Genomic DNA, 25,486 nt, shown 5'->3' with positions numbered 1-25,486 from the left:
ATGATCCTGGGATCGCTTTGTTTTTCCCATGTGTCCTTTGGTAATTTTCGTGTTGGTTTTAATGCTTGTAAGGTATTCCTTTATTTAATGTTGATCTTGTTCCTAATTTTGTAGAAACATGTTCTGTTCTTTCCTTTATTGATTTTCTTGACGAATACATGTTGTTTTTTAATTGACATGATGTTGAAAACTTTATTTTGTTTATTGCTGTTATAGAATTCGTAATTGTGATATCATTTTAAATGTATTTCATATTTGTTTTTAGATGTTGAGGAATGCTTACTCAATGCTCATACTTGTCACTCAAACGCGTCTTGTACAAACACAGTTGGCAACTACACTTGTTCATGTAATAGTGGTTTTGTAGGAGATGGCAGAAATTGTAACGGTTCGTTTCTATTAAAGAAAGTATCGTGTGAACTCTTTCAGAACAAAAAATTGTTATGAAGATCTGTCTAAAATGATCCTGGGATCGCTTTGTTTTTCCCATGTGTCCTTTGGTAATTTTCGTGTTGGTTTTAATGCTTGTAAGGTATTCCTTTATTTAATGTTGATCTTGTTCCTAATTTTGTAGAAACATGTTCTGTTCTTTCCTTTATTGATTTTCTTGACGAATACATGTTGTTTTTTAATTGACATGATGTTGAAAACTTTATTTTGTTAATTCCTGTTATAGAATTCGTAATTGTGATATCATTTTGAATGTATTTCATATTTGTTTTTAGATGTTGAGGAATGCTTACTCAATGCTCATACTTGTCACTCAAACGCCTCTTGTACAAACACAGTTGGCAACTACACTTGTTCATGTAATAGTGGTTTTGTAGGAGATGGCAGAAATTGTAACGGTTCGTTTCTATTAAAGAAAGTATCGTGTGAACTCTTTCAGAACAAAAAATTGTTATGAAGATCTGTTTAAAAAAATCCTGGGATTGTTTTGTTTTTCCCATGTGTCCTTTGGTAATTTTCGTGTTGGTTTTAATGCTTGTAAGGTATTCCTTTATTCAATGTTGATTTTGTACCTTATTTTGTAGAAACATGTTCTGTTCTTTCCTTTATTGATTTTGTTGACGAATACATGTTGTTTTTTAATTGACATGATGTTGAAAACTCTATTTTGTTAATTCCTGTTATAGAATTTGTAATTGTGATATCATTTTAAATGTATTTCATATTTGTTTTTAGATGTTGACGAATGCTCAACCAATGCTCATACTTGTCACTCAAACGCGTCTTGTACAAACACAGTTGGCAACTACACTTGTTCATGTAAAAGTGGTTTTGTAGGAGATGGCAGAAATTGTAACGGTTCGTTTCTATTAAAGAAAGTATCGTGTGAACTCTTTCAGAACAAAAAATTGTTATGAAGATCTGTTTAAAAAAATCCTGGGATTGCTTTGTTTTTCCCATGTGTCCTTTGGTAATTTTCGTGTTGGTTTTAATGCTTGTAAGGTATTTCTTTATTCAATGTTGATTTTGTACCTTATTTTGTAGAAACATGTTCTGTTCTTTCCTTTATTGATTTTCTTGACGAATACATGTTGTTTTTTAATCGACATGATGTTGAAAACTTTATTTTGTTATTTCCTGTTATAGAATTCGTAATTGTGATATCATTTTAAATGTATTTCATATTTGTTTTTAGATGTTGAGGAATGCTTACTCAATGCTCATACTTGTCACTCAAACGCCTCTTGTACAAACACAGTTGGCAACTACACTTGTTCATGTAATAGTGGTTTTGTAGGAGATGGCAGAAATTGTAACGGTTCGTTTCTTTTAAAGAAAGTATCGTGTGAACTCTTTCAGAACAAAAAATTGTTATGAAGATCTGTTTAAAAAAATCCTGGGATCGCTTTGTTTTTCCCATGTGTCCTTTGGTAATTTTCGTGTTGGTTTTAATGCTTGTAAGGTATTCTTTTATTTAATGTTGATTTTGTACTTTATTTTGTAGAAACATGTTCTGTTCTTTCCTTTACTGACTTTCCTGACTAATATATGTTGTTTTTTAATTGACATGATGTTGGAGACTTTATTTTGTTAATTCCTGTTATAGATTTCGTGAATGTGATATCATTTCAAATGTATTTCATATTTGTTTTTAGTTGTTGACGAATGCTTACTCAATGCTCACACTTGTCACTCAAACGCCTCTTGTACAAACACAGTTGGCAACTACACTTGTTCATGTAATAGTGGTTTTGTAGGAGATGGCAGAAATTGTAAAGGTTCGTTTCTATGAAGCAAAGTATTGTGTGAACTCTTTCAGAACAAAAAAAGTAATGGACATTTGTTTGAAAAAAGTCCTTGAATTGCTTTGTTTAGCCCATTTGTCTTTTGTTTGTTTTCGTCTCAGGTTAAATACATGTAAGTTATTGCTGTATTTAAAGTTGATAATTTACCATATTTTCAAGAAGCAACCTATGTTAATTTCTATTTTCATTCTCCTTAAGAGCATATGCTGTTTTTTATTGACATGCTATCGAAAAGTTTTTATGTATATTTCTGTTATAGAGTTCAGAAAAGTTAGTTTCTTAATTACAGTGGCAATTTTTAAGTGTATCTCATATTTGTTCTTAGATGTTGACGAATGCTCAACCAATGCGCATTCTTGTCACTCAAACTCGTCTTGTACAAACACAGTTGGCAACTACACTTGTTCATGTAATAATGGTTTTTCAGGAGATGGCAGAAATTGTACAGGTTTGTATCTATTTTAAGAAAATATCAGGTGTACCATTTCGTAACAAAATTAAAGTTGAAATACGTTTGCACATTTACACGTTAAGAAAATTGGTACTTGAGAGCTTCCTCTGCTGAAAGATCAGTTGATTAGTACCGAAATAGCTTCCAGTTTGGATTTTCGTGACTAAGCTAATTTCAAAAAGAGTCTAGATGTTTAATAATTTGTTTGTTTTCAATTCACTTTAGAAGTTAACCGTAAAATTCCTATGGCCTTTTCTTTTTATTCAGAGAAAATACTTGCTTAATTGCTTTTATTTTTGCAAAACAACAGATGTCGATGAATGTGCTGCTGAGAATGGCCGTTGTGACACTAATGCTGTTTGTCAGAATAACATCGGATCCTTTGTTTGTACTTGCAATAGTGGATTCCAGGGCAATGGACAAGTATGCAATGGTGAGTATTATGGTAGTTTTAATTTTTCTTGAAATGAATGTCTGCAATTCCAGTTTCTTAGATATGTACTAAACAATACATTAGCCAAGCCTGTTTCCACCTGATACTCAATTGTTGCTAAGCTGGATTAGATTATCATAATTAAAGTGCCAGAATTGATGACATTATTTATCTTCTATATCTGGCCCCTTTTTTCGTTTTATTGTCCAACAATATATTGCAACTAATAATTATTTTTTTTCATTGTGACCAACTATTACGTTCAATTTTTCTTTCTAATAGCCTTTTTGCATCCCTTATTTGTTGATTAAATCATTTTTATCTTCTCTAGAATACTCCAGACTTTTGCTTTGAAACTTTGCATCAATTGTCTTTTTAAATTTCATTTTACAATTATATGCCAACTATTTTAATTTCTAGTTTCTTATTTTTGTGTTTGTTTTTGTGCGGGACCTATGCCAATTATAAACCGTATTATACTTGCTTACCTAAGATCAAAGATCACACTTATTGAGTAAAAGGCGTGTTTTAGTTTCTTTTGTGACATATGCTGTTTTGTATTGTGTATTCATATTAAAAATCCGATATCGCCAACAACGTTTACTTTTGCGTCAACTTTTTTCAGTTTGAATCAATCAATTGATTGAATAGTCGATCCAGTTTTTCGTTCATATTTCTTCATATTTGCTGTTCATATTTTGTGATTAAAATAGAGATTGATAATTAGTTAAATACAATCTTTTTTTTATCTGTCTTTTTGTTTGAATTGAATTGTCATTCTTGATCATCCTGTACTTTTGCAGCTTGTTTTTAACTAGCGTCGTTTCGTTTCAAATCGCTTGGCTGACTACCACTGAACCTGTTGTCTTCGATGAAACTTTTTCTGATAATTCATTTTCAGTGTTCTAAATTCAGCTTCCTTTACTAGTATAGTTTTTTTACCGGCCTATTTTCACAATTATCTAGTCTTTTTACAGCCTTAAAGTCAGTATTTAAGTTTTTGTTGTCCTCCTAGTTGATATTACATTGTAAAAGTGAGATTAAACTCAAAATGTATTTCATTGAACTTTTAACCTTTGAATTTATTCTTTACTTTTGAGCTTTTCATTGAACTTTTTCTTCTGCTTCTAAATGTCAATGTTAATTGACTGTTTTTTTCCTTTTTGTTTTCCATTTTGTATTGCGTTTTACATTCTGTTTCGTCTTAATCCTGAAATTTCATGCAGACACCAATGAATGCCTAAGCTATCAGCTGCATGGATGTGAACATAACTGTACAAACACTGCTGGTAGTTACCAGTGCTCCTGTCTTGCTGGATATCGTTTGACCAATAATACAAATTGTACTGATATCAATGAATGCAGCGAAAATACTCACGGCTGTCATGCGAAAGCAACTTGCCTTAACAGCATTGGCTCATTTTCCTGCTCTTGCAACTATGGGTACACTGGAAATGGCACATACTGCAAAGGTATGAGCACGTATGGCATTCTTATACGTTTCCAGATTTTCCAGGCTAACTGCTCAGATATCAAACAACCAGGGAGTCATTTAAACTTTTTTTATACGGGGAGGTTAATCTGCAATTATCAAAAGCCTAATATAATGGAAAACAAATTTTACAGACGTTAAATTTATCAGCTAAAAATTTTTGATAAAGCCCAATATAATCAAAATACTAAATTTTGTTGTTGAGCGCGCAAGATACCACTATTTTTAGCAATTTAGACTGTTTCCTATAATAATCAGCTAAAACATATCTGTTCTTATATTCTTGTTTTGATATTTTTATCTGTTCATTGGACCCATAAGTATCAAAAGGTATAATATCAAATAAAATAATCCAAAAGTACCCCCCTTAAATCACAGGACATATGCTTTGATAGCTTATTCGACTATCGCTCAAACTTGTCCTCCCTCAATTTTTGTTAGATTCCTTAATTTACGAAAAGGTATTGTTTATGAAAGTATTGATTAAGTAATTTTAAAAAGCACCACTTTATTAGTCAGCCATTTCCTGGATACCTAATAAAATGTATCATATGATCTGGTAAAGAGATTTTTGAAGCCCTTTTAACACCTCAACTCTTATATACAAAGCCTAGTCGCCAGCAAATCAAGGCCATAATTGCAGTTCATTTAAAAACAGCATTTTAAATGCCTTTATCTTTGACAAGGATATCTGAATTGAAGATATCTCTTGCGTAAGTTATATGTATCTGCCAAAAAATCATATCTTTGATTTGAAATGCAAGAAAAATTTGATACTACTATTAATTGTTTTCTATAAACAGTGTTATTTTGATATGAATCTATATGCATAGGAAAAATCATAGGAATTCATACATGTTTCGGAGAAGACAGGATAAAAGAGTTACCACGATAAACAATGAATAAAGCGTCAAGGCTGAATATTTGATCATCTGAAGCAGATTAAAACAAGACAAACAAAGAAATTGCATTATTCTCAGAATATGATGCAAACCTGTCCCAAAAAATTTTACACCAGACCAAACTTTACTTCGCAAATTCATTGTAACAGAAACTTTGGAATTTTGAGCCAAAGCTAGGATAAATGTTAAATTATAATCACTTTAGTAGCTTAAATTTTCCAACCCAGATAATGAATTTGCAATGAAACCATACTTGATTATTGCAGATGCGACATTACGAAGTAGCATATAAAGATTATTATTCCCAATGAAGATTTAGATAAACCAGAATTCTGATTTTGACGATGAAAGTTGTTGATATTTTGCAGAGGATCGTTTGTTTGTCTTCGACAAATCGCGGCTCCTTGTGGCAGATGACCGACGGGAAAATTTAAAAGTTCCATCTGGTATCCCTATAGGCAACCAAATTTACAAAAATGTTCATGTGAGTACCTCTAGAACATTTTCATTTTTCATTTTTATTTTTCATTTTTCATTTTTATTTTTCATTTTCATTTTAAATTACTTCTCCATGAATACCCCTTCAGCTAGTTCTAAAAATACAATACATAAACTGCTAATAATTAGGGTACAATTTCTATTAATTGATAGTTTACGTATAGCTTTTAAATAAAATATAAAATATCAAAAGCTAGGTCGCAGCTGGTCTTCCAGGGGGTCGTGTTTTAGTTGGCTTTCAGCTCATCAAATGTGTTTTTAATTGTTTTTTTTAATTGGCATATGGTAGGAAGCTCCCTGATAGTTATGGGGATTTCATTCCACACCTTAATTGCTGAATAGAAAAATCCTTGTTGGTATGCTCTAGATTATACTTCGGGATCTGAAGATCTCTGCAGGATCGCGTGTTATAACTGGAGTATTGGGATCTTTGTTCAAATTTGTTCCATAGATTTTCTGGGCTGAGTCTGTTCATGATCTTAGGCCATAACTGCACGATCAAATGTAATAAGTTGCTCGGCATTAAGAAACTTATTTGATCATCCATCTTTTTTCGTGGACCTAGCTATCATGAAGATGGCCCTGTTTTCAAGAAATTGAAGGGATTCCTTTCTCCGTGTACCCCCTCCTGCCGAATTTTGGAAAACTTGTCAAAATGTGCCGCTTCTTAAGTTTAGATGAGATTTAACATAAAAAAACGTGTGAAATTAGATTGGTAACATAATTTCTTGTTGAAAATAAATGGAAATCTTATGACGAAACGAAAAAGTTCCAGAGTTTCCACCATTCTTTGGTGGTGGAATGATAAAAGCTAGATTTTCATTTATTTTTAACAAGAAATTATGTTACCAATCTAATTGCACACGTAAAGCGTTTACCTAAAGTGAGATTGAGAAAATGCTTTTTTCAAATTATCAGCAAAATCATGGAGCACTATAAAAATAAAAAATTTCCCTAATTTTAGTTGCTAACCAGTCAGTACAACTTTAATAAAAGATTGAATTGTTTTATCAAACTTAAACAAAGCAACTGAAACAGATAAAATATCCCTTTTTTTGATGCAACCAGAACTCAAATTATTAAACGGTTTTTTAGGTATGCACTAATGGATTTTTTACGTTCCAATCGGCATATTGCACCTGGAATCCAAACTTCATTCCCGGTCTGGTGATTTTCCCTGCTTTTTGGCATGATATTGACTTTAGAGGAGGTAATGGTGGATTCTCAGCTACAAAACATGAAAGCAGTCAAAATGATGATCTCACAGTGAAGCTTTTCAACCAAACTAACACCTATTTGCAGAAATACGCCAATGTGACCAATTTCGCTGCAACTACTGTACTTCTTGGAACCTGGCTTAAGGGAACCCCATATCCATACTATAACTATCTGGAAACGGACCAGGTGATTTTTTCATGCATTTTTGCTATTTGAAGTTGATTTCAAATCTGAACTGTTCATTGACCAGCTAATTTTTTCACAGCTCTATAATATTAGAGCCTGAGTATTTTTGTAAGTGAACGTTTTTTGACTGGATGCATTTTAAATAAAAGCGTATTTTACTTTTGGTCAACCTCTTTTGTCATTGCATGTAACCCGATCAATTTATGCATTTCTATACATTTTTGAAGTCATAGAAGTGAAAAATTATTCGCTGCCAGGCTTTTGATGCAAGTGTCGTATCTCAATGATGTACATCGCCATTTTACATCAATTAATTTTCAACGATCTGTTCCAGAGATGGGGTTTTTGCCTTCTTTTGTACCCATGTTATCTAGTAAAATCCATCACTGTTTCATCTCATTGTGGTTTTAGCATGTCACTTTTCAAATAAATATTGCTACCGATGGAAAAACAACTCACATATCGTATGTTTACGACGACGAGGGAATGTTGTGGTCACAGCAGTGGATCAGGCCAAAATATGGATATGCCTATCCTACTGTAAATGGTCGGGCACTAAAATCGGAAACTCTAAATGTGCCAGGAAATCCAAGCACTTATAGATTCGACAGCGTCATTGGTAACACAAACTACAAAGGCAGGTGGTCGTGGAAAGTAGCTGAAAATCTAGATAACAATGCTGCACAGTGCTATAATTGGTACAATAAGCAACCAAGTGAAGGATATATCAGCGTAATAAGAAACCATGCTAGAACTGATTGCCCCTGCTTATTGATACAAGCACGTTTCGACAGAAGATTTAGGCGCTCGTCGATTTCTTCAAGCGTGGAATGCTATCAAGATCGAGCGACGTTCGTCTTTGTGGGTACATCTGTATCTTTCTACACAAAATGCTGCTATCAAAGTCGTGATGGATCTCTTATCAATGATGTTAATAACGCAGAAATGGGAACTAATACTCAGAAACACATAACACAAGCTTACAATTGGCTCAATGTTTTATTCTCCCGGTCAATCAGAAGATCTGCTAGGAGGCAAGCCATGCAAGACGACGAAAGCGCCTTTGAGTACTGTTGTCAAAGAACATCTTTATGCAATCTCTACATAGAGAAGAGGCCAGTTCCAACTTGCTTTTGGTATACACCGCCAATCATGGGTAGGTTTTAACTCCTAGAATTTATGAAGATGAAATTGTATATTTTCGCAATATCTTTATATTTTCTTTGTTGTAATATTCATGCGAGATCTTTGTATTTCAGCCTGGACCGGTGGTGATCCACACATAAGAACGCTTGATGGGTATACGTACACATTTAATGGCATTGGTGACTACAATTTGCTGACGGCCGTGACAAACACCAGTCAGTTCTTTATACACTCGAGAATGAGCAAAGCAACTGTGAACCCCAATTCAACAATTGCAGAATCCAGAGCTACGGTTTTCTCAGCCTTTGCTCTAAAAACTGATCAAGGGCCTTTGGTCGAATTATATTTGAACGTTTCAAGTAAGGATTTCGTTCGACTTTATGCTGTTTTAATATATTTGATAATATATATATATATATATTTATGTATATACATTTATATATATATATAAAGGTTCACCTATGCTTAATCAACAATTAGTCTATTTGACTGATATGCTATTAATGTGCCTTATTTGTAAGCCATATGACACATCTTCATGATAAATTCCTATCTTGGTCTTATGTTACTTTTTCTTAAGAGAGAGCTCATAGTCATAGTCAAAGACAAATGATAAGAAACACTTTCTTGAAGTTTCGCGACTTCGGTAAAAATGCTTTTGTAACCATTTTCAATTTTTCTTTTACCTTTAGCCGGAGAAGTTACCTTGCTTGTCGGCAAACAACCTTATTCAACAACCTACTTCAATACAACTCAAAGTATAAACGATACAGATATTACATGGAACGTCGGCAACAAAACTCAATTTTCTGTCTTCTATGAAACGGGTGTTGGTGCGGTTATCGACGTTTTTAAAAGTCAGCTCACCATTCAAGTGACGTCATCTGTTGAGTTTGTAAATAAAACTGTTGGACTTCTTGGTGTTCAAAACAGTGATACAAGTGATGACCTCACCAGGCCCAATGGATCGTCAATTTCTCTTAATTCCACTCAGCAGACAATTTACTTTGAATTTGGCTTACTTTGTAAGTATAAATTTGTTTATTTCAGCATATATTATAAATTCTTTGTTTGAAATCAAACCTGAAAATCATGCTGAAACTGAACTTCAAGACGATGTTTTTATTCGCAAACTTACTTTATTCTTCAAGAACCTTCATTTACGATTGCCCACTCTACATCAGTAAAAATGTCTAGAAATCTGTCCAAGGAGGTTTCAGTAAGACAAAAGTGCCACTTTATCATATTTTCACCAATAGAATCATATTCAGTAAGTAAATTTCAAGAAAGCCATTAGTTATTCTTCATTCAAAGGAAAGTTTGTTTTCAATAATATCTTACCTTTTCCCACAGGGAATGTCACAGGAAATGCATCACTATTTTCTAATCACGACAAAGAGTATGACCCAAATTTTGTACCTCAGTTCTACGATACCATCAACGATTTATTTGGCAACAACACACAGCTTAGAAGTGACGCAGAGGCTGTTTGTGGATCCACAAATTTTCAATGCTTGTTCGATTATGCTTTGACAGCTGACGGCAATGCTGTGCAACAAGCGCAGTCATCTTTGCAAGATTTCCAGACTGAACAAAATACTCTAAGTGAGTCACATCTTCCTTGTTTTGGATCTTTTGAACAACTTGCCATTAGAAAAAAAAACGTTTGGCACATGCTTTCTGAATATCAAGTAGTTTATCGCCTGAAGCGTTGGTGACAAAAAAATTTTATTTGTTCAAATTTTATTTACTAATTTTAGTAGTAAAAAGCGAATGATTCTTATCAGAATGTGTTTGGTTTTTTTAGACTTCAAAGAATGTGAATGATCTTTTTCTATGATCATAGTAATTACTTCATAGGTGTACGAACAACGAACAAATTAGGTTGTTTGACTTACGTGCTCCCAAAACTTTCCCTGAGCATTAGTGATTTATTTTCCTGATTGTTTGCAATTTTAGACACACGTGATTACTGGTCATTTGCATTTTCAGTTTAGATATTAGAGCACAGTAAATCGGATTTCTGCAGCAATTGGCTTCTGTATTCTGTATTTGGAAATTTTCTGCCCGAAACTTTTTCTTTTTGGGTTCCTATCTTTTCACTTACCCTATGTATGCTTTGCTTCGCAGATACCTACCCGCCGAAAGTAACTGGACCAACCACTTTGATTGTCACTTACCAAGAGCAGCATAGTTTCCAAATCGTAGCATCAAGCAATACTTCCTCGAATCTCACCTATGCTGTTGAGACGAATGGTACAAATGTCGAAGTAGATTCGCTTTCTGGGAACGTCATTTGGAACATTAATAGCACAGACTTCCGCCTTAAATTCTTGGTAACAGATTCTAACAACAACACTGCCGCTCTGTCCCCAACTGTAACCCTATGTTATTGCCTCAACAATGCTTCATGTAATTCATCTATGAGCAATGAGATCACGCAACCGTTTAATAACCTGCTTACCTATGCTGCATGTACATGTACTTCCGGTTTTACGGGAGCATTTTGTCAAGAATCTATTACCTACTGTTTAGAAGATCCATGTTTTGAGGGAGTCAACTGCACGAACAACGTAACTACCAGATCTGCTGTGTGCGACTCCTGTCCAACTGGCTATGAGGGTGATGGAAGAAAATGTTTCGGTATTAATTTTTTCTAAATCTATTCATGCATTTTTCGGACAGGTAATGACTAATTAGACAGTCAAAGGCATGAACGGAAACATTTATGCGAGTCCAGATCATTATTAACGGGACACTCAAACGCGTCAAGAAAGGAAGATACTGTTTAAGGATGCTTGTATGAGTTGTGATTAATCTACAAAGCTTCTTCTTTGGTGCACCTTCAGTAGAAACTGCAAAGAAAATGAAGCCGTGACTTTAAAATTGCACAAAAAGCGAACAAATTGCATGCTAAAGTACTTTTCGTTTGACACTTCTAAGGGTATGAAACGCTGGATAATATCGAATAATAAAAGTGGAAATTTATCATTGGCGAAACAAAAAACGAAATCCGTGTAACTCGCTCTCTTTTTCTTCTACGAGATAGAGTCTTCTCTCTAGAACCATAATTCAATTTTTTATTATGATTTAATCCCCTGTAACTAACTTCATTTCAGATTTCGACGAATGTGTCAACGGAACCCATCAATGCAACCAGATCTGTAGCAACACACTAGGAGGGTACAACTGTTCCTGTTCATCTGGTTACGAGCCTTTGAATGCGACATACTGTATAGATATCAACGAGTGCACTGGAGCGGCTCACAATTGCAGTTCGTACGCCACATGTATAAATACTCCAGGGTTATATAACTGCTCTTGTAACCAGGGTTTCACTGGAAACGGGACATTCTGCCAAGGTAACCCGTTCTTTCCTTATTTCAATCACATAACTTCTACCTTTAAGTCCCTAAAAACGGGGAATGAGAGAACTGTGGGCTTGTATATAATTTCAAGAAAACGTCTATACAAGAAGAGAGGTGTTGTGAATTCTAGAAACAAGTATGATTCTCAGATAACTGTCTCACCACTGGATTTTTTGCAAGGAATTTATTAGTGATGACACACTGGAAGATTGGTAGCAAAAACTTCCCGGTTTAAATTGCCGGTTTAAATTGCCGCTCTAAATTCAAGGGAAAAGACCGCAAACGTGATGAGCGTGAAGGTCCTTACGAGAAAGGAGTTAGATCGAAAAAATTTTGACAAATCAGTAAGAAGGAAAGCCAAATGAAAATGCTTTGTTTCATGAAAATCCTAATTATACCATCTAGGTGCAAATTTTCTAAAAGATGACAAAATGTCAGTGTGAGTGGTTTGCATTTTGAATCACTTTCTTATGACTTATTTTTTTAGATTTTGATGAATGTGCCTCTAGTAGCACAAACAACTGCCAGCAACTTTGTAACAACACAATTGGAGGGTATAATTGCTCCTGTATGAATGGATTTATCCCTGCTAACTCAACCCATTGTGAAGACATTGATGAATGTGCCTCTAGTAGCACAAACAACTGCCAGCAACTATGTAACAACACAATCGGAGGGTATAATTGCTCCTGTGTGAATGGATTTATCCCTGCTAACTCAACCCATTGTGAAGACATTGATGAATGTGCCTCTAGTGGCACAAACAACTGCCAGCAACTATGTAACAACACAATCGGAGGGTATAATTGCTCCTGTGTGAATGGATTTATCCCTGCTAACTCAACCCATTGTGAAGACATTGATGAATGTGCCTCTAGTAGCACAAACAACTGCCAGCAACTTTGTAACAACAAAATTGGAGGGTATAATTGCTCCTGTATGAATGGATTTATCCCTGCTAACTCAACCCATTGTGAAGACATTGATGAATGTGCCTCTAGTAGCACAAACAACTGCCAGCACCTATGTAACAACACAATCGGAGGGTATAATTGCTCCTGTATGAATGGATTTATCCCTGCTAACTCAACCCATTGTGAAGACATTGATGAATGTGCCTCTAGTAGCACAAACAACTGCCAGCAACTATGTAACAACACAATTGGAGGCTACAATTGTTCCTGTTTCGATGGATTCACGTTAATAAATACAACACATTGCCAAGTTTCAATATCAAGCTCCTTAACATCCATTGTTGAAGTGGTAACATCTAGTTTTTCTGAAACTCCATCATCAACACAAATCACAAGTTCTTTTGCTGACGTGTTTACACCAAGTTCTTCTGTGGATCAGTCATCAACACAAATCACAAGTTCTTTTGCTGACGTGTTTACACCAAGTTCTTCTGTGGATCAGTCATCAACACAAATCACAAGTTCTTTTGCTGACGTGTTTACACCAAGTTCTTCTGTGGATCAGTCATCAACACTAATCACAAGTTCTTTTGCTGACGTGTTTACACCAAGTTCTTCTGTGGATCAGTCATCAACACAAATCACAAGTTCTGTTGCTGACGTGTTTACACCAAGTTCTTCTGTGGATCAGTCATCAACACAAATCACAAGTTCTTTTGCTGACGTGTTTACATCAAGTTCTTCTGTGGATCAGTCATCAACACTAATCACAAGTTCTTTTGCTGACGTGTTTACACCAAGTTCTTCTGTGCATCAGTCAACAACACTAATCACAAGTTCTTTTGCTGACGTGTTTACAACAAGTTCTTCTGTGGATCAGTCATCAACACTAATCACAAGTTCTTTTGCTGACGTGTTTACACCAAGTTCTTCTGTGGATCAGTCATCAACACAAATCACAAGTTCTTTTGCTGACGTGTTTATACCTAGTTCTTCTGTGGATCAGTCACCAACACCAACAACAAGTTCTGTCGCAGCCGTGTTGTCATCAAGTTCTTCTGAAGCCCAGTCATCAACACCAACAACAAGTTATGTCGCAGCCGTGTTATCATCAAGTTCTTCTGAAGCCCAGTCATCAACACCAACAACAAGTTCTGTCGCAGCCGTGTTGTCATCAAGTTCTTCTGAAGCCCAGTCATCAACACCAACAACAAGTTCTGTCGCAGCCGTGTTGTCATCAAGTTCTTCTGAAACTCCATCATCAACACTAATCACAAGTTCTTTTGCTGACGTGTTTACACCAAGTTCTTCTGTGGATCAGTCATCAACACTAATCACAAGTTCTTTTGCTGACGTGTTTACACCAAGTTCTTCTGTGGATCAGTCAACAACACTAATCACAAGTTCTTTTGCTGACGTGTTTACAACAAGTTCTTCTGTGGATCAGTCATCAACACTAATCACAAGTTCCTTTGCTGACGTGTTTACACCAAGTTCTTCTGTGGATCAGTCATCAACACAAATCACAAGTTCTTTTGCTGACGTGTTTATACCTAGTTCTTCTGTGGATCAGTCACCAACACCAACAACAAGTTCTGTCGCAGCCGTGTTGTCATCAAGTTCTTCTGAAGCCCAGTCATCAACACCAACAACAAGTTATGTCGCAGCCGTGTTGTCATCAAGTTCTTCTGAAGCTCAGTCACCAACACCAACAACAAGTTCTGTCGCAGCCGTGTTGTCATCAAGTTCTTCTGAAGCCCAGTCATCAACACCAACAACAAGTTCTGTCGCAGCCGTGTTGTCATCAAGTTCTTCTGAAGCTCAGTCACCAACACCAACAACAAGTTCTGTCGCAGCCGTGTTGTCATCAAGTTCTTCTGAAACTCCATCATCAACACTAATCACAAGTTCTTTTGCTGACGTGTTTATACCTAGTTCTTCTGTGGATCAGTCACCAACACCAACAACAAGTTCTGTCGCAGCCGTGTTGTCATCAAGTTCTTCTGAAGCCCAGTCATCAACACCAACAACAAGTTCTGTCGCAGCCGTGTTGTCATCAAGTTCTTCTGAAGCCCAGTCATCAACACCAACAACAAGTTCTGTCGCAGCCGTGTTGTCATCAAGTTCTTCTGAAGCCCAGTCATCAACACCAACAACAAGTTCTGTCGCAGCCGTGTTGTCATCAAGTTCTTCTGAAGCTCAGTCACCAACACCAACAACAAGTTCTGTCGCAGCCGTGTTGTCATCAAGTTCTACTGAAGCTCAGTCATCAACACCAACAACAAGTTCTGTCGCAGCCGTGTTGTCATCAAGTTCTTCTGAAGCTCAGTCATCAACACCAACAACAAGTTCTGTCGCAGCCGTGTTGTCATCAAGTTCTTCTGAAGCCCAGTCATCAACACCAACAACAAGTTCTGTCGCAGCCGTGTTGTCATCAAGTTCTTCTGAAGCTCAGTCATCAACACCAACAACAAGTTCTGTCGCAGCCGTGTTGTCATCAAGTTCTTCTGAAGCCCAGTCATCAACACCAACAACAAGTTCTGTCGCAGCCGTGTTGTCATCAAGTTCTACTGAAGCTCAGTCATCAACACCAACAACAAGTTCTGTCGCAGCCGTGTTGTCATCAAGTTCTTCTGAAGCTCAGTCATCAACACCAACAACAAGTTCTGTCGCAGCCGTGTTGTCATCAAGTTCTTCTGAAGCCCAGTCATCAACACCAACAACAAGTTCTGTCGCAGCCGTGTTGTCATCAAGTTCTTCTGAAGCTCAGTCATCAACACCAACAACAAGTTCTGTCGCAGCCGTGTTGTCATCAAGTTCTTCTGAAGCCCAGTCATCAACACCAACAACAAGTTCTGTCGCAGCCGTGTTGTCATCAAGTTCTTCTGAAGCTCAGTCATCAACACCAACAACAAGTTCTGTCGCAGCCGTGTTGTCATCAAGTTCTTCTGAAGCCCAGTCATCAACACCAACAACAAGTTCTGTCGCAGCCGTGTTGTCATCAAGTTCTTCTGAAGCTCAGTCATCAACACCAACAACAAGTTCTGTCGCAGCTGTGTTGTCATCAAGTTCTACTGTGGCTCAGTCATCAACACCAACAACACCAACAACAAGTTCTGTCGCAGCCGTGTTGTCATCAAGTTCTTCTGAAGCTCAGTCATCAACACCAACAACAAGTTCTGTCGCAGCTGTGTTGTCATCAAGTTCTTCTGAAGCTCAGTCACCAACACCAACAACAAGTTCTGTCGCAGCCGTGTTGTCATCAAGTTCTACTGTGGCTCAGTCATCAACACCAACAACACTAACAACAAGTACTGTCGCAGCCGTGTTGTCATCAAGTTCTTCTGAAGCTCAGTCACCAACACCAACAACAAGTTCTGTCGCAGCCGTGTTGTCATCAAGTTCTACTGTGGCTCAGTCATCAACACCAACAACACTAACAACAAGTACTGTCGCAGCCGTGTTGTCATCAAGTTCTTCTGAAGCTCAGTCATCAACACCAACAGCAAGTTCTGTCGCAGCCGTGTTGTCATCAAGTTCTACTGTTGCTCAGTCATCAACACCATCAACAAGTTCTGTCGCAGCCGTGTTGTCATCAAGTTCTTCTGAAGCTCAGTCATCAACACCAACAACAAGTTCTGTCGCAGCCGTGTTGTCATCAAGTTTTTCTGTTGCTCAGTCATCAACACCAACCAGAAGTTCAGAGACATCTGTAGCTACTCCATCTTCGATAACAAGTTCTTCTCCCCAACTAGGTATTTACTTAAAATTTTTCCATATGTTATTATGTTATTCAATATGTTTTCGACAAGTTTGCTGAGTGCTTCTTGTCTTGTTAAAATGATATCTCATGACATCTTCTTTTTCTATGTTTTTATTTGTTCCCTAGCTATTAGAAGCTGCTTGTTGCTTTGATATTCCACACAGCAGTTGTATTTTTTTCTCTAATCTGAAAATTGTACCGTCATACAATATATCAAAATTATAGTTTCAACCTCGTATCCATTTCACAAGCTTTTTAGAGTTGTGTTATTTCTTCTTTACAATGGTGCATGCATCTTTGCAAGAAATGTTTCAACGGAGGCTGATTCCTCTAACAGTTCTTTGCATCACGAAACATTGTTGATTTATGAACTCTAAAATTTGCACATCTTGCATGGACAGAAGTATGCTGTCGGCCGGTCAGTTTCCAAATTTTCTATGCAAATATTCATATATTTATCCTATTTGTAATTCTTTATAACGATAAATTGGATTGTCGTTATATGTTTTCTATCGTTTGATTTTGAACTTGCCAGTGATATTGGCGAGTTTGAATGTGAAACTGAGCTATCTTCTCCATTTGCATCTTTTTAGCATCTTCGTCTTCTGTTATAACTCAGCCAACAACGACCACGCCAAAACCTGGTATGTTTACCTATTCTGAGAATCAATCTTTTATTCATTTCATCAGATTCAAGATAATTTTTTTCATATTTCCCGAACAGGACGGATCGGAATTTATTATTATTATTCTATTATTACTTCTGTCGTCAATACTTTGACTTTACAGGTGTTGGATGTAACCGACATCGCGCGATTTTATCGTACATTGTGACAAACTATCTCTCTATGTCGGTCACCTTGTTTGTGATGCATCCATTGACTTGTCCAACCGAAAAATCTCCATTTTATTTGACAATTTTCGTTTCATTTCACCAGTAATTAAGCTACAAATTTGTGTTCACTATTTGTTTCAATAAATTGTTAGAATTACGACAGAATTAGAGTTTGAAAAAGAATTGTCTTCAAGATTCCTTGATTTAAAGGAAGACATTGCTTTCTCGTTTCTCGATTATAGAGTCTTTAATGAAAGTCTTGACTATTGCAGTGTTCTCCATCAAGTGTTGTTATTTACTAAAAAATTTTTTGTTAACTTTTATTTTATCAATTATTTTATCAAGATTTTTGTTGTCAATCTGTATGATTTTTTAAGTATTAGGTATATATTTTCTTTGTACGGCAAATCAAAATTGCTTTAGGCCATTGTGCCTTAAAATCAAAATTGCGAGTATTTATCAACTGCTTTTTGCGCAATATCTATATAAATCCTCTTTAATATATATCTATATGTGTACCTGAAATCACAATATTCTTTAGGAGTTTGTCAAACAAACCCTTGTAGAAATGGAGGGGGATGTCAGGAAATCAATGGTAAAAGAAGATGTATCTGTCCAAATGGAGTCACCGGAAACTTTTGTGAGACAAGTTAGTCAAACTTTCATTTTGCTTATGCACAAAGAAAAGGGTTTTGTTTTAATACATTAAGACTCTACATTTGTCAAAAATAGTCTTCTTATGGTAAGCCTTTTAGAAAATGTTTATTATCGCGATGCTGCTGATCAGAAAATTTTGGCGTGCAGCACTATCCTGACGCGTCTGCTATACTCTGTAGACTGTGGCGTAACCTCCAAGCAACTAAATAATGCATGAAAAATACTCACTTGGGCTTTATATAAACTTTACTGTATCCGTTTCTAACTTTGGGGTATCTCAACATTTTGGAACCAAGCCCCCGTCGACATTAAGAACACATCCCTACTGTTATTGAAGCCACTTTTTCTAATTCGCATCAAGCTATTTATATTATACATCCGTCCTTCTCTCTTGTCGATTGTAGCTACACCCTATCAGTTGTCTGTTGCATTCCATATGTAAATCCAATGCCATTTTTCTTTATGTGTCTAAATGTATATTGGCATGTGGTTTTTATCAAAATACCCAGAGCGCAACATCTTTTACCTTTAGCATGATCTTTTTCGCGTCGTGTTTTTATGCTTGATATGATACCACGAAACTGATCTTTTTTTCCTAGCTTTCTGCTTTCTAATACTTATCCGAATAGAAATGTTCTTAAAAATCTTCAGTAATCGTATCTGTACTTGTGATGGTACTGTTCTTGTTTGGTTTTTGTTTGATTTGTGCAAAATTTAAAAATTATTTTAACTGTACTTTCTTTATTTTAATTGTCTAATCATTTTAACTGTATATGTGTTTTTAATAGATCTGGTGACGCTTCAAGGAAATTTATCCATGCCTAGCGTCACTGTAAAAGGAAAGTCAGTTGATTTGACTTCAGAAATAACAAAGAACGACTTGAAGAATTCATCATCAACCCTTTACATTGATTTAGTCGACCTAATCAAGCCAGAGGTATTTATGTCTTTCTTTACGACAGTAAACCTACCGGCTCGCCATCGTTATAATTTTTGCTAGTTATAATCTGTAAGTGTAGAAACAACACGCCAAGTATGCACGATAATTCCGACGCAAAGTAAATAAATACACCCATCTGAATCAAGGGACCCACACCTTCGTGCAGAAGCCCAAACTACAGAACTCCTTCTTCTCTATTATTCCCAATGGCATCAAAGAATCACATAAGGACTTGAATACCAAATTGAAGCATGTCAATTTAATAATCAGCTAAAAGTAAGAACCTCTAGTGAAATCAAATTCTATATCATCCCCAATTAAATTAACTCCGATAAAATAAATTGGATCAGCATTAAAACGAACATATTTGCAAAACATTACTCGATATAGTCTGTATGCAAACATAGACCAAGTGAAAAATACATCAAAAATAGTTCAAAAACTGTGATTCTTAAAAACTCCTTGTCAATGGGAGTAAAACCTGCTTTTTCGTTGTTCATCGGTCGTTCCGTTTTTTACAGAGCAATTCAGAACATAATAAAACACACTATTTTCGGCACGAATCTTATGCAAAAAATGACAGTTTTTTCATTATTTTATTTTTTTATCAATGATTATCATGGTGATTATTTTTTTTCAGTTGCTGAGAAAATTCAAAAGTGCAGAGCCAACAGTTGTGGATGTAATAATTATTAGATTCAGGTGTGTGTGACACTTTCGCGTTGTTAAAGTTTAAAAACCGAATTATGAATTGAATATTGCTCAACATGCTTCTTTTAAAGTTGTGTCTAATAAGTATATTCATTCTCACTTGAGATTCATCAGCTCTTTGATTGATTACCATAACACCTTGCTATAGTGTAACTGAACTACGCATTAAATTTTCTCGCAAACTTGAGTCTACGCGTCTGTAGAAAGGAATTCAAATATAGAAAGGATTTGTTGGACAAGCTCCACAATTTGCAATTGACTCAGGGCCGCGGAGAAAATATATGGGTTCCGGGTTAGCTGGTGGCTATTTTGATGGCTAAACTGTCATGGTGGTAGTGACGTAGATAGAGGGGGAGGGGTCTGGGGAGCAACGCCCCTGTAAAGATAAACTGTTATTTTGTTGGAAATTTCTGGTTTTGTTGGAACTTTAAGGCGGTTTTCTATGTTAATCTAATTGCTATGTTTTGGTAGAAAATAAGATTAAACTAAATAATGATAAGAGTATCTGAATATATCAAAAGACTCATTTAATGCAGTTCCTATGTCGATGTTACTTTTTGACATTTGCATTCATGTGTGACCTTAAAAGCCCGCTTAATAGCTGAACAACAATAAATGCTGGCAAAATTTTTCCACTTAAAATTTTTTATTTGAAAGATTTATCTGCTCAAGACATTAAAAGAGGATTTAATCCCAAAAATATGCAAAGGTTAAGGAATTAATATTGGGCAGCCATCCGAGAGAAAACAACCAAAACGTTCATTTTGTATACAAAAAAGAGAAAGCTATATGCCCTCCCCCCTCCTTCTACATTTTTTGGCTCTACACTGCTGATATAAAGGCTTTTTAGATTTGTGTTGGAAAATCTAATTTTCTCACCCCTACTATGAATTTTCCTATCTAGGCCAATGTCTGGTGGCTTTTCCTTCTGTTTGCTATTTAATATAATTTGAGCATAACTGATATCTTAACACAACAATGCATAAAAATGGAAATTTCTTATGAATTTTAGAAGTTTTAGAAAATGAAAATGTTTACTAACTAAATTCGATCATAACCGAGACAGTGTTACAAATAGATGCGCATGCCATAGTGTAAATCTGTATGACAAACATATTGTTGTATGTTACCCTATTGCAATCACATTATTTGGTTATATTCAGAAGCTTTTCAACTTCTTTAGCCCAAGCCCACAAAGATGAGAAATTCTTAACAAAAATATCTTTAACACTCCGGCAGTCGAAGACTCAAACTGCTTCTACCTTACTTCATTCATAGACTTTCGTCATTATTGTCTCTATTAATGACAGTTTGTGGCAATGAAGGACTGGATTATTTTCTAGAATTTTTTAATTGAGTTGTTATTTATGGGCCCCAATAGCCCTGGGCCCCGCGTCAGTGACCACCCTGAGCCCCCTCTCCTCGGCACTGAATGGACTCTTATAGTGTTAAACTGCCTGTAACTGTCCTTATGTATTAACAAGATCAAGAATGTAGTGTCCCCCCTTGCCCTCTTGAAAATGAGCATTTGTCTTCGTTTTTCTATTACTTTTTATTCTTTTTCTTGACGCTTTACCCCATTTCCCTCTTTTAAATGCATGCCCCCCTCTCCCCCTCTGGAAAAGATGGCAAAAAATCGCCATGAAAAAGACACCATGAAAAAATGAAAATACGCTACTTCGAGATTTCCGTTGTGGAGATGACACAGAGTAAAATCGGCGATTATCATTTTCCTGCATCAGCATAAATTTTCAATTTTCTCTGAAGCAAACCAATTCGATCAAGGGAGTTGTATAGCCTCTTTCAAGCTTAAAACGTAAAAGTAAAGCCGCTTGACGTAGTTTTGCTGTTGTTCAAGCCGATTTTCTTAGTATTTTCATATTATTTGGGCTTTTTTGTTTAAAGGATTGGGAGCTTGGTTACAGATTTTGAAGTTGTTTTCAACTCTACTGTAAACGAGGATTTAACGACGTTGGAAACTAGGCTTCATGATGCAGTGAACAATTCGCTACTTGGTGTAGTTGCTGAAGTCAAGCTTACAGGTGAGCCAAATGTCAAATGTTGATAAACTCAAAACATTTTTCGATGCTATTAGCAAACTTTTTCTCAACCTGGTACATAAATCCTCTCGTTTCGTTCCATTCTTGCACCACTACCTCTTTCTACAATAAGCATAACCTATATCTTTGTTTCAGATGTCAATGAATGTGTCACTAAAAACTATTGCAATGCCAATGCACAGTGTACAAACACGATGTCCTCCTATGCATGCGCTTGCAAGTCAGGTTATGAAGGAAATGGATTTGTATGTACAGAAGTACCAAAAAGTAAGTATTTTGATGAATACTCTGTGACATAAGAAAATGAATCGATACAAATGACAACTATAAATGCAGAATGTAACACCAGAGGATCTGTTCGGCACATCACCTTGATCATCAACAGCTTCTAGAATATATTTTACTCGTTGAAATGATAAAAGCCTTTTTGCTTATTGTACACTCGCATGCAGCAATTGGGTCGAATGCCTGCAAATATTGCTTGGAACACCGAGAAATTGGCGTTGTACTTTTATATTGCTCATTTCTTTTCACAAAATATCACTGCTTACACAACCCTTTCATCCCATAACAAATATCAAATAAGTCCCACAAAAAATGTACCTCCTTATCACATACACGGGAGTAAACCAGCACTGTTTCCAGAGAGAGACGGAGGAGGCTGGATTCGCCCTTGAAAACTGATGTTAGTATCCCATGACTTTGGCAGGGATGGCAGATCTACTGTTGTTCAAACCTCCCAACCATTCTGCCCTTATTTGAATAAAAGAATAAGCTAAAATGCAACAAAATAGCTTTTTCCTTACTTATTTCAACAAGCTGATAGACAATGCTCATTTTCTCACTACATGAATTCCATTTTGCAGGCTATAGAGATATTGCTATCGCTGTCTCACTTTGTTTATTGTTCCTACTGCTGTTGCTGTTCCTACTCGTACTGTTACTGCGACGAAGAAGAAGGCAAAAGGCGGAGCAACAGCCGTGAGTCACAATTTTTACGTACAGTCATTCCAAAAGAATTTATAGTTCTTTTCAGAATATAATGATAGATAGCCCAGAATTGCCCTTAATCTACACAACAAAACAGCGTAAAACAGAAACGGGTAATTAAAATGGCTACAATATTAGTTATAAGTTGAAAAATTCAAAAATTTAAAGATTATTAATTTACAAGTACAACACAGAAGTTTAAAAAGTACAACATCTCAAGTATGCAAAATGAGCAGCATTAACTTTTCAAAAAGTATGATAAATTCCAAGCTTTTTGAGTGCTTGCCCTACTGTTTTTGCAAAAATTTGAATCAAACCATTATCTTTTCAACTCATCATCCAAATAAATCTGTTTTCAAAGTTTAGAGTTTTTATATAAGGGCACACCTCTTAAATTTTCACCAACAGTTCATTCCTTTTATTAGAGTGAAAGGGGCAAACCATTACAAAATGAAATTCGTTTTCTATAACGTGAATGGAGATAAAATCGCAATATGTACAGATTCTTTATTTTCTTTGGGGCTACTCTTAATTTTGGAATGTGGAATGTGGCAATATTACTTCTTTGTCCCTGTTCTCCAATGCAACAGTTTGCCCAAATGAAGTTTTTATTCGATACATTTAACGAATTTTATTTTTTAACCTAGCAATTTAGCATCGCCTTTGTGTTTATGGTTCTGATAGACGACAGGGGGCTCTCGTCTCGATAGTTCACCAACTTTGAGAGCTCCTCCTTAAAAATTTTACTACATCTAGTTGCATTGTGTTGTTGTTTTTTCTCTATTTTATTGTTATCAGTATGTTTTAATGATTATTATTGTAATAAAATTTGAATAACAAATCAAATCAAATTAAATTTGGTGTGATTAAACTGAATTTTTCATCAAAAATCTCGTATGTTTTTATTATTAATATTTTATTCCTCTTTCTAACATTCCATAAATCTATTTTTAAAGCCAAATCAAATGAAGTACTAAAAATGAAATAATTTTTCTCATGGAACACACATTTGTTACACGAAAAGATGCATTTAGGCTACATTTAAGGAACATGTCTTCTTACATTCAGATCCCATTCCTTCATTTCTAAGGTATGCGTCAGACAGATCCTTGGACTTGGTAGCAGCTCGTCTTGATAGAAGCATGAGAGCTCGCCCACCAACTTACACAACAGAAAAGAATGACCAAGGGAAAGATGAATTCTCGAGAATACCACCAACGTATTTTTACTCTGTTCCAGAATATTAGAGTTCGACCTGTCCTCTACGGTAACTGAATATCCATAAATCCTCGAATTAGCCCCCCCCCTCGAATAAGCCCCCACCCTAGAACTAAAAATTGGCATTAAGCCCCCCCCCCCCCCCCCCCGTCGAGTAAGGCTACCGTAACTTCTCGAATTTGATGATTTTTGCCACCTTAGGTTGCCTATGGCGTTTTATTGAATTACCACAACAAATTCGTACTTTTAGTAGTAATTAATTGAATGTCCATAAAGAAATTTCTACCAAGATAAACAAGGTCTTTTAATAATGTCTTTTTATTGTCTACAATAATTTTATAAGACATCCCCCCCTCAAATAAGCTCCGTCCAAAAATATCACAAATAAATAAGCCGCAAGGGGGCTAATTCGAGGATTTACAAGATTTTTTTTCATTTATGTATTTTTAATTTAGCGATTAGAATACCTGCTATATTTTGTCGAGAAATTTGTAATTGTTTTGTTTCATTGTACTTTGCTGTTTTTGATAGCTCAATTACATCGGCCAGTAAGGGTATGTAAAGTTCGTAAATATAAACTTCACATTTTACGTTACGATTATCCCAGCGTATTTGCATAGCAATCTAATCTATATAAGTTACGTGTACAATTACAGACTGAAGCTTTATTGAGTCCAGGGTAAGTATATTTTCTAACGAAACTATTATTTTTTAATCTAAAGAGCAAAAACACAAAGAAAAAAATGTTTTCTAATATGAAACCACGAGGAAGCAATGTTTTCAACACACAGGAGTGGCCAGTCAAGTGTTTATTAAAACACAATACTTCGTGCCACGACGTATTTTTCATTAGTTCAATATTGGTTCTCAAGTTAGTACTCAATTCTTTATAAAAATATTTACACTAATCAATTTTTGTTAGAAGCTGTGTATTATTTTCTGATCTAGCTGACTTTAAAAATTTAGTTATGCAGGTGTTAAGCTGTGCTTTAACGAGATAAACTTTGAGTCTTGTAGAGTTTTTTCCAGCAAATGGTATGACAAAGTCAGAAATGACAGAGAAAGTTTTCTAGCACTATTTATATTTTTATAATGTTGTTAAATATATGGATTTTATAATTTTGAATACAATAAATAGCAATCACGGTAGATATTTATTCTGTGTCCTTTTTGTCTGCATTGAATTGGTATGGAAATTTTTAGACCCAAAAAAACTAAAATATCGAAGTTAGTTTGTTCAAAACTTTTCGTCAAATTGATGCTATGTTTCATAGTTCGCAAAATCTGTTGTGTCTGCAGGAGCAAAACATAATCATGGTCCTGTTTAGATTCAAGCTAACGTAGTCTTATTTTTATTGAATTGGATTGAATCTGTTATTGAACTGGATTGAAATGAGAAGTTGATTGAACTGTCAAATGAATGGGCTGTTGCCACTGTTTTCACACTGT

At 35.6% G+C, this 25,486-nt stretch overlaps 1 protein-coding gene across 1 annotated transcript; it reads left to right on the top strand.

The window, feature by feature from the left end:
* LOC135687933 (uncharacterized) lies at nt 1–25,186 on the top strand. The gene is made up of 24 exons (XM_089110815.1): nt 1–19; nt 266–388; nt 1,186–1,308; nt 2,106–2,228; nt 2,581–2,703; nt 3,017–3,139; nt 4,366–4,611; nt 5,902–6,017; nt 7,127–7,435; nt 7,847–8,591; nt 8,695–8,940; nt 9,274–9,606; nt 9,935–10,186; nt 10,712–11,224; nt 11,701–11,943; nt 12,437–16,618; nt 17,220–17,270; nt 18,003–18,110; nt 18,907–19,055; nt 19,699–19,760; nt 21,675–21,811; nt 21,965–22,096; nt 22,696–22,810; nt 23,910–25,186. The coding sequence occupies exons 1-24, from the start codon at nt 1–3 to the stop codon at nt 24,064–24,066; spliced, it is 8,730 nt and encodes a 2,909-aa protein (XP_088966941.1). The 3' UTR covers nt 24,067–25,186.
* The last annotated feature ends 300 nt before the right edge of the window (nt 25,187–25,486 follow it).

This window comes from Rhopilema esculentum, chromosome 10, assembly GCF_057945365.1.
Source record: "Rhopilema esculentum isolate cy_ngs chromosome 10, ASM5794536v1, whole genome shotgun sequence".
Taxonomy (NCBI): domain Eukaryota; kingdom Metazoa; phylum Cnidaria; class Scyphozoa; order Rhizostomeae; family Rhizostomatidae; genus Rhopilema; species Rhopilema esculentum.
This window is presented reverse-complemented; position numbering and strand designations above follow the sequence as displayed.

Bases quoted from the DNA above. Each gene is read 5' to 3' on its own strand.
- LOC135687933 (XM_089110815.1), top strand. The intron at 8,941-9,273 runs GTAAGGATTTCG...TTTTACCTTTAG, and splicing joins ATTATATTTGAACGTTTCAA to CCGGAGAAGTTACCTTGCTT. The intron at 9,607-9,934 runs GTAAGTATAAAT...CTTTTCCCACAG, and splicing joins CTTTGAATTTGGCTTACTTT to GGAATGTCACAGGAAATGCA.